This window comes from Chironomus tepperi, unplaced genomic scaffold (assembly GCF_022539635.2).
Source record: "Chironomus tepperi strain 1889 unplaced genomic scaffold, CSIRO-AGI_Ctep_v1 contig_423, whole genome shotgun sequence".
NCBI lineage: Eukaryota > Metazoa > Arthropoda > Insecta > Diptera > Chironomidae > Chironomus > Chironomus tepperi.
In genome coordinates, this window is record NW_027226545.1 from 464056 (window position 1) to 474677 (window position 10622).

General features: G+C 33.0%; 1 protein-coding gene across 1 annotated transcript; it reads right to left on the bottom strand.

Annotated features, from left to right (window-relative positions):
• Nucleotides 1-7469: 7469 nt before the first annotated feature.
• Nucleotides 7470-7895, bottom strand: LOC139097491 (lipopolysaccharide-induced tumor necrosis factor-alpha factor homolog). Its single transcript, XM_070649361.1, has 2 exons — nucleotides 7844-7895; nucleotides 7470-7720 (listed from the first exon to the last, which is right to left on the bottom strand). Exons 1-2 carry the CDS (start codon nucleotides 7893-7895, stop codon nucleotides 7470-7472), a joined length of 303 nt encoding a protein of 100 aa, XP_070505462.1.
• Between the last annotated feature and the right edge of the window lie 2727 nt (nucleotides 7896-10622).

A 10622-nucleotide genomic window follows, 5' to 3' on the forward strand; every position in this document is an offset into this window, starting at 1 on the left:
AAGTTTATAATCCAATAAGAATCAAACACTATAATGAGCTATTCATCAAGCTACACTTTAATAATTTGATTAGATTCTTTAAAACTTTTCACTTTTTAAATCACATTCCTTCAGTTTTATCATAAAATAAACACAATTTAGTTCAATCCTTTACATCAGTTAACAATAAATCCATTTGTAAAGTGCCGTTAAATTCCTGAATGTCACAAATGCTTTAATTCACAATATGAACTAAGTTACTATGAAAACAATCTCCAAATTCAACTTTTTTCTCATTTTACACACATAAAAATTTGAATAAATTTCTACAAATATTGTTATCACGGTGCATCACATCCACAACTATACTTTCTATATTAATCCTTTGAAAATTCTTCCACATTTATTTTCACAGCACAATTTAATTAAAAGTCCTCAGTAGAGAGTCACATTCCTTATCTGTCCACAATAAAAACAAAGCAAATTAATATAACAAAAAATTCCTTCACTGTGATTTGAAATTCAATAATATAAAAAAAGGAAGGCGAACACTGTTCACATTGCGAGAGTCAATGTCTTAATGAACATGAAAAAAAATCTCATGTCGACATTTCATTGAATAAAAAATCTCATTTAAAATTTTGTTTCTTATTTTATTTTGCTGCAGCCAAAGAAAAAATTTACATTTCAAACTATATTATCGTATAATAGGCATGGCAATGGTATGGCATTTCCATACATATCCTTCTCCTTAGCTATCTTTCCTCCTTTTTTTAATTTTTTTTCCTTCTTTTCTTTCAAATGATCAAGAAAAAATATAAAATAGATGAAAAGAAAAAGACACGAGACGATTGTGGAAGGGGAAAAGGAAGGCAAGGCTATATCAAGAATATTGAATGAGTCCCTTCCTATTTAGCAAATGAAACACACAAAATTTTTAATTTAATAAGTAAAGTAAGGAGAAAAAAATAAAAAAGATTTCTTCATTAAGTCACAATCGAGTGTGAAGGGATGGGATTCAATATCACACATACGCATACAATCCATGTGTATAAAAATAAAGTCTTAAGGAGATATTCATAAGGAATGAAGAAATTTCTATTGCATGAATAGGAGAAAAATGTAAATTATGTGTTACCCTCGGTATCTTTAAGAGAGCGACAGAACGACGAGAGTGGAAGGAATAATGTTAAGCGAAGAATCTCAACAAGACGTTGAGATTTGCGGAAAAATGTTTATGCAGAGCTGTTATCCTTGAAAATTTCAATATGTGTAATATGGGGTAATATGCACGATCTTAATTTGAGCAGCAAATATTTTTATGAAAAGTTAAACGAATTCAGTCTTGATCTTCATACACACTTAGTCGGTTGTATTGGCTTAACAAGAATTTTTTACAATTTTGACTTTTGGGATTTTGATTTTTCTAATTCATCCATTCCTCCCTGTCTAGAGACTGCAGTTAATTGATAAATTATCTCGATCATCAAAATTCGGCGAAATGGATTTTTCGTGGTGAAGGTATCTCCAGTGCAATTTCTGAACGCATCTTTTCTAGCGAACACGATGTGATGTTCGATTATTTAAGCAATAAACTTGACATTTCATAGCATGGTTCAAAAATATGAACAAGTTATTATAACTAGACATATTACATTAATGAGCATAATTGCAGCTTGATATTTCTGTTAAGGTAACAGACATATTGCTGATCAATTAGATTGATTAAGATTATGCTTGATATTTTTAGATTGATTAAGATTATGCCATACTTGATGCAAGATTGTGTTGATAAACTGCTAATCAATTTCTTTGTCTTGCATATCATGCTATATAAATAACTCATTCACCAGCTATGTGTTAACAGGTATCAGGGAATTATCAAGAGAGTCACTCATCATGTTGTCAATTTTAAAATGAGACTAAAGCCTCAATAATTTGGCCTAATTTCAATAAAATTGAATTTGTAATGCTTATTCCAGACGACAAGTCCATATGGTATACATTTAGCTCCCAAAAATAGGCGCCTTTCATTTAGTAGTAATAAAAAAGGTTTCGCGGAGCCTTAAAATCTCTGTGGTGGAGTCTTAAGACCTTCTTATTTTGTGTCACTCGGGTATGTTAAGGCTCATATATACCCAAGAGCCCAACTCTGCAGCAATTTTATTTACATAAATAGACACACAACTATAGTCATGAGTATGAGTCAACCATTCTCATTGTAATAAGCAGAAGAAGTGAATAAAGTTTTTTGTGCGAAAAATCATATCGCACACAGTCATCGAGATTCAAGAGCATCCTAGCTCTAAAAAGGAATACAGAAAAAAAGTCAGTGGAGGGAATTAAAAAGAAGGGAAAATGAAACAAGAAACATAAATTTTTCATTTTTCTGATAGAGAAAATATTTTAATTTTTTGCAAAGCATTAGCTAGTTTGAGAATGGAATATGCAGACGACAGTATCGTAAATTTGCATGGCAAGAAGAAATACATAAGAAACAACAACAATTCAACCCATTGACTGCGTCTTGAATGTAAAGAATATGGAAATTTTTTTTGCCTTTATCATTCACTTCCACTTTTTTTTGCTTCTTCATGGAAATGGCTTGTTTAAAAAAATAGGGTGGCAAAAAAAAAGTTGTAAGTGTTGATGAAAATATTGTTTAGTAAAATCACGTCTACAGATTTTTTCAAGAACAACAGCAGATAAGAATCTTTAGTGAAAACTTTAATTTATTGGAAGTAATGTCAGGAACTGTTGATTATTTGATTGTATTTACATGTAATTTACAATTGAGATATGAAGTGATTTAGAGTTATTAGGTGATGATTGCATGGAATTAGTGACAATACCTGTCAAATTAGTAAATGATGGGTAAAAGGGTTAGCATTTGGGGCTAATAATCAACATATGGAAATGGTCCGTTCTCTTGGAAAGGGTCAGTTCTCTTGGAAAGGGTCTGTCCTCTTGGAAAGGGTCAGTTCTCTTAGAAAGGGTCCGTTCTCTTGGAAAGGGTCCGTTCTCTTGCAAAGGGTCCGTTATCTTGGATAGGGTCTGTTCTCTTGGAAAAGTCCATTTTCTTAGAAAGGGTCAGTTCTCTTAGAAAGGGTCCGTTCTCTTGGAAAGGGTCCGTTCTCTTGCAAAGGGTCCGTTATCTTGGATAGGGTCTGTCCTCTTGGAAAAGTCCATTCTCTTAGAAAGGGTCAGTTCTCTTAGAAAGGGTCCGTTCTCTTGGAAAGGGTCCGTTCTCTTGGAAAGGTTCCATTCTCTTGGAAAGGTTCCATTCTCTTGGAAAGGTTCCGTTCTCTTGAAAAGGGTTCGTTCTCTTGAAAAGGGTCCGTTCTCTTGGAAATGGTTCATTTACTTCAAAATGATCCGTTCACTTTGAAAAGGTCCGTTCACTTTGAAAAAGTCCGTTCTCTTGGAAATGGTCCATATGAATTTTGTATCAAAATTGTAAACCTTCCCTTCTCCCTTACGCGTTACGCACCTCTTTTATGTCCCCATTATTTATCAAAAGCAATAAAATCTCTGAATCTAAAGACTTAAACAAATCATCATCCCACTAAACACCATCTCAAGTTCAATGAATCCCATAAATTTTTTTAATATCTTTCACAGTCATGAATCAAAATGCATCAAAACTAATTCACAACAAATTTAAGAGTCCCACAATCATCCCTTACTTTATGTTCATTATGAATCAAAAACCGGTTTCATTCAATGAACAACAACAATAAAAATTGTACCACGTGCTGCACATAAAGTAATTTTTTTTTCTATTCATTCAATCGCTCTTCTTTTTAATTCCGATTTATACCAATACAAATATTCGATTTTTTGCTGAGATTGTGTGTAGTTGGATTAAGGAATGAGATGTAGGAATGAGAAAATTTTTGGATGGATTTGTTGTGAATATTTATTACAAAATACTTGGATAGGCATGACGTAAATTGGAAAATTTTTATTATTTCAACCTGAAAAACATCTTATTTAAGGATAGTCGAACTTTATACAACCAAATCTCCTTAAATAATATTTTTGTCTAAAACTCATAAGGGTATTCATGTTTACAGTAACATTTTGGGTATCGTTCTCAACATCCTACATGCAAAACGCATTCACTCAATTCTCTTGAAGTGTTCAGCATCACATCACATCAGCGTGTGATGTTATCACCCACCAATACCAACAATTTTGTTGTTTATATAAATATCAGGAAATACACATTTTAAGGCTCCTTCTTGGAAGTGCCTCTCTCATGATTTGGGGATATTATTTTCCAAAATATCAAAAGTTGTCGCTCCTTGGAGATTTAAAATTGGCAATAATGCCTACACACGAGGAAAAAAAAGGAACACACAAATACAAAAGCATGTCCTCATGGGTAGTTCTTTAAATGTTCCTTTTTCACCCCTTAAATAAATGCGACTACGGTGAATATCATCAATGAAAATAGGAAGTATACAATATGATTATTACCTTAGCACATGATATTGTCTACCTTAAAGAAATCACATTATACGCTCTTTTTTAGAAGTAATTGTATTCGTCGATTGCATAGAAAAATGTTCCTTTTTTAGTTCCTCAAGAGGCGTGTGCTATAAAAAAAAATTATTCAACCACAAAAACCGTAAATGATTTTTGTTGTCTTTTGTTTTGATTCTTGCCTTTTTTTCCTACTTCCTCCTTTGCATTTTTTTTTCATCCTTTCTTCTTATTTGCAGCCGTAAATATAAAATATAAATGAAATGAAGTCAATTCAAGTTCAAAAATGAAAGAAAAAAAGTTTTGATGGTTTTTGAGGCTTTTTTTGCCTTTAGATATACACTGCGGGCTGACATGTGCTTGGTTTATTCCCAAAGTGTTTGCTTATATGAGATGAGGAATAAAAAAAAAAGGAATCCATTGAGATGAAAGCGGAGCATTTTTAGCCACTTGACTCAAAAAGTTTTCTTCTTATTTTTTATTTTATTTATCTTACCTTACAGAATTTTTTTTTGAAGGAGAATTGAAGCGTTAAGAAGGATATGAGGATGTAGTTATGTCAGATTGTCTGTTATTGACAGACATTTCAGGTTTGGAATTGTTTTAAAGCTGGTCTAGAGTTCTTTAGAATTGTATGGGCTGTATAGTCATTTCTTAATGCTGGTTTAATCCAGTGTTGGACAACCTTTGCTGTGTCACGGCACAACTTGGTATTCATAAGTTTCCTATTTAAATCTGAGAACTTTTCTATTTTCTCATTTTTTTTGGAATTTTTGAACAAGTTTCATGGCACAAAATTTTCTCACCACTGGTTTAAATGATATGGATGACATGTGCGGCTGTAGTCTCAAAAATAGGTTTTCAGCATAGATGATCCGAACAATCATCAGGCGTTTGGACCCGAATAGCACAAATCGATTAATGAACCAAAAATTCGGAATGACTGACTCTAAATTGAAGTCAGACTTGGTTTATATCACTGATTTGATTACATTGGTTTGATGCCGGATTTCGAATCAGTTAGTCGACTTAAACTATTCGAGAGCACTCCTTTGTCAAAATAATTGAATACCAAAGCACTGAGGAACATTAGTTAACCTACTTAATGCTCATAAACGGTCAGTAAATAAGTTTTCATCCCGATAAATCCTTAACAATTCTCCTAATAATTCAAAAAAATGCGCACCTCGACTATCAACCCAAATTACATTCCAACTATTTATTTTCAATTTCTCAGCTAAACGTCTCAATATCCTCGTATGTGGGCTCCTCTCACCGAATCCTTCTTGAATAGATGCATGAAGAATGCTTGAACAAGAATTTCGATTCAATTCCCTGAAAGGATTTTTATGCATATTATGTATTAAACTTATATTCAACCTCTATAAGTCCCTCGAATTCTTTTTTTTCTGCAGCTCAGCATCATCTCCTTAAGAGAAAAGAAGTCGCTCGATACATTAGCATAAACGTTAGAAAACGAATTCAGCATAAAAATTGCTGCCGACAGATGTTATCAAGGTAGATAAAAGAAATTCTCTTTAAAAATTTAAATGACCATTCATCCTTTTGTGTGATTCCACACACAAATTTCCAGTTCCTTTACAAATTATTTTTATGGTTAAAAAAAAGTTGCAACAGAAATAAAACAAGAAAAAATTTCTTGAAGCTGCAAAAGGTCCAGCAACGGTCAAACAGCTGAACATCTGATTGAATAAATTTTTTATGGTCAAGACTGAAAGAAACGGGTTTTAAAATTGCAGCATACAGCATCTTCAGAAAGCAACCCCTCTGCGTATTGCTTCTTATCCTTTTGTTTCTTTATTTATTTCTTGACCACTTCTGTTTGTTGTCTCATTTGCATTAAAAGAAGATTTCTCCTCTTTTTTCTCACTTTGATAAAAGTTACAGAAGTGAGAAATTAAACAAGTTAGAAATGTCTGGACGGCAGATGATTAGAAAAATTTGGATAATGTGAAAATTTAGGAATTTTTATTTTTTGGGAATTTTAACAAGTTTGAAACTGGATTTTTATTTAATCTTCCTGTAAAACAAAAGGGGATGTTTATGTTTTTAGTGAATTAATGATGTATTCTGGATGGTATGCTGGATAGTTAATTGGATGGTTTGATGTATTTTTGGAATTCTTGAGAAATAAATTTACAATTTTATTCAAGATTTTAAATTTTGTTTTAAATAAGTATATCCTATCAAATTTAATTCCACGGACTAAAATAGCACAAATCGGTTAATTGACATAAAATGACCAGACCGATGTGACTCTGACTTGAAGTTGGATTTTGTTTGAATCCACAATTCGGTACCATGTCAGAGTCACGCTCTGGCCGGTTGGGGATACTAGACCATGTGTAAGTCATGCTCCGGCCGGTTAGAGACACATAACATGCCTGAGTCACGTTTCGGCTGATAGGAGGCAACAGGTCATGCCAGAGTAACACACTGGCCGGTTGGTGATTCTTGACCATGCCAGAGTCACGCTCTGACCGTTTGAGGACACTAAACCATGTCAGAGTCGCGCTCCGGCCAGTTGAAGACCTTAGGTCATGCCAGAATCGCACATTGGCCGGTTTGAGGCAGTAGACAATGACAGAGTCCCACACTGGCCGGTTGGAGGCAGTAGACTATGTCAAAATCACACTCCGTAGACTTGAAGACACTAGGTCTACGTGACTTTAACATGTTGACGGATTTAGAATCAATTAACCAACTCATGCTATTCAAGGTGTATCATTCGCAATATTCTCATTTATCTACACGTGTGTCTAATTTCTTTTAAAAAGTTGATTACACCACAATCTTAATCTCAATCTCTATCTGCAATCTGACAAAATCAAGTTCCAAGCAGAGATTAATTTCCATTCCTAGCGCACGTTCTCCCTAATTTTTTCGCAGTAAAATTATTTAATAATAAATTCCTTTTTATCACTTTTTATGACTTAAATAAGATAACAGTAAGTAAACAAAAATACTTTTTTTTTTCCTTATCACTTATAGAATCCAAGGGTATGTCTGCAATTTGGACAAGCGTGTTCTTGTCCTTGACAACTACTAATGCAGTATGGAAACAGGCAACAACCTAGAACTCCTCCAAGACAGCAAATAAGAATTGCAAAACCGTGAGTCTTAGGAATTGCTTTATCTGAGACATCTGTCATAATTTGAGCATGACAAACGGGGCAAGTCATTGCCTGTGGGCCAGGTCCGAGTATGACTGGTGCATTTATTACTGTTATTGCTGAAATTTGAAACATTTATTAATATTATGGTTGATAAAAGAAAAAGCGGCATTATTGCATTGATTTATCGCTTTATAGGCTTAATAAGCATTGTTTTAAGGTGCCGATTGTGATTTACTTACATTGTGGTTGAGTTGTTATTGGTGGTGGTCCTTGAGCTGGGTATTGACTCATGATTTCTTATTATTTTATAGAATAACTTAAGTTATTTTAAATATTTGATGATTAACAAAGTTATGCACTATTTTAGGGAAATTTGTCAAGTTCCTGTGATATCCGGTGATATGAATAAATCAACAATTGCTTGCTTAACTATTCGAGTAACTATAGAACACTGAGCAATTCTAAATCTCTGCCAAATGCAAATTTTGCAACGACAAAAGCTAACTTGTTGTTCCTTCAACGATGTTTACTCCTAGACTATGAATTAATCAAAAAATGTCATATTTTTTATTCAATTTAATCGTTATCAATTTCGTTAAAAAAAAGAGTAACAAAAATTTATGATAACGGTCTTATGTCATATAAATTTCGTTATATACTTTATCAATAAATCGTAAAATATTTTTTGCACTTTGTTGATAGCGCGATAAACTTTTTCTAATGATAAGAGGGACTTACCGAAAATATATGCTTGATCTATGAATAAAACGTGAGTGTGATTGATTAAGTGCAATGACTCATTGAGGCTGTGTTGTTGTTTTAAAATACTTATTTGAGTTTGTTGACGTACATTTGAAGATTAGAGGTCTTTTCTGTATTACTTTGAGACATACTTGCTTTATTTGCTTAATTCGGTTGCTGTATAGCTCAATTGTGATCTATGACCCTAAATAGACGCTGGATAAAGCTGGTTCTATCGCTGACTTCCGTCTGCTCATCCTTAATGTCATAAATGACCAAAATTACTACTCATTTTTGATAAAATTTGAATTTTTCATTGATACAGGCTGAGAAACTAGGCGGTATCGGCGGTATTTTTATGAAATATCGCGGTATTAGGCGGTATTTTGCGGTATTTATATGGATACCGCAGTCTTACCGCGGAGTTTCTCAGCCTGGTTATTGACAATTCAGGTTAATTGTGATTGGTGGTGACTACAACTGACTTTATCACTAAATAACACTTGCATATTGCCAATACAAAATGCCACTATTAACAATATCCTCTCATAAGATTGTTGTTCGCCCTCTTAAGATCCTTAAAACTAATTAAAAATGCACAATTGTCCAAAATTTGCCCAATTTATTACCAAATTAATTTCAAATCCATCTAATTCTTCCCCAAAAACAGATGGTCAACCTCAAAATTACATAAAACGTTATACAGCATTCCGATCATCATTTCTTCCCAACATTATTAAAGTTCCTAATGACCACAAAAATTTACATAACAGCTTCAGCTTATCAACTCACAAAAAGTAACAATTTTATAACACACCTCAATTTTTCTCATAATTTTTCCACATTCACGTTGAAAAACCTCTTTTTACCCTCTCATCATCATCTTTATGATTATCATCGTCCATAATCTTCATATACCGGAACGTTATTGACCTTTCATCTCTTCTGAAAATATTCGTTATTTTTTTTTCTTACTCTTTACTTCATCTAACGTCTGGAAAATCAAGATTTATTTAAATGGACATTCATCCGTTCAGCAACAGACTCTCTCACAGAAAAATACTCATCTTGATTTAAATGGACCAAAAAATATTTTTTTTACCCCTTTTTTTTCACATCCATTTACTTTTTCCTCCATTATAATCCTTTTGTCGTTACTTATTTTTGCTTGTCATAACTGACCATACCATAATAACGACAGTTTTAAAATTTAATGAATGTGTGTCATCATGCAAGATTTTTTTTTACTGTTGCTGCTTTTTTGAGGGAGAAAATTTTATTTTTTATGCCATTATCATCATTATTGTGTAGTTTTGTCCTTGAAAATTGAATATGAAGAGAAATTTTGCACAAGTGGGAAAATGAAAGGAATTTACGATTATTTTCAACTTTTCAAATTGTTATGTGATTTTGTGGCTTATTAGAAATTATCATTATGTGATGTAATACAAGTAAATGGAAATAAAGCAAGCTATTTTTGTGTACTTTGATACTGGACGTATAACAAATGTTATCAATAATGCTTTTTTTTTGTGTAGAGGCTCAGAAATTCTTACTTACTTCTTACTTCGCTGGCTGTACAGATCAATTGTGATCCATAGCTTCCCTCAGTCGGCGCCTGAAGTTAGCAGCTCTTTGTCGCTGGCTACCGCTTGTCAATTTCCACTTAAGGCTCAAAGTTCATTAAACTTAAAGTTGTGTTGACTTTAAAACTGCAATTTTGAATTTTTATATGAACAAACTTATAAGAATTTTAGAATTTTCTAATGCAAACCCTCAGTATTATACACTCCAAAATTTTCGAATCAAATGTGCACCTTCCACAAATATAATTTGCCATAGTCAGGGCCAGAGTCAAGTTTGACAGAGTGTTTAGATCATTCATAAAGTCGTTTCCTGTGATAATGTTTTTGCTTTTTGTAAAAATGTCATCCAAAAATAGGCAGAGTATCGATATACATATAGAACTATATAACATGTTACACATGTAACATGTGCTCACTTTTTTGAGCAGACATTCAATTTTCTACTTAAAGCACCAAGTGTTCAATGGACTAGCAAATGAAGATAACCCGTGATAAAGCACCCAAATAAATAGGCGTTTATTGGAATCATATCAAAGTGTTTAGTTTAAAAAGTCATCACGAGGACGATTATGCTTCTTCTGTTTTTTACGTTGCTGTATCTGAACCATGGCTGGAAAACAAAATTCTTCATAAATGAGAACAGACGGCTTAGAATACTCAAAACTAAAACCATTTGAACTATTTACATTCC

Excerpts from the sequence above, each read along its gene's own strand:
- LOC139097491 (XM_070649361.1), bottom strand. The coding sequence starts at position 7,895 with ATGAGTCAATACCCAGCTCAAGGACCACCACCAATAACAACTCAACCA. Across the intron at positions 7,721-7,843 it reads AATAACAACTCAACCACAAT|CAATAACAGTAATAAATGCA; the intron begins GTAAGTAAATCA and ends TTCAAATTTCAG.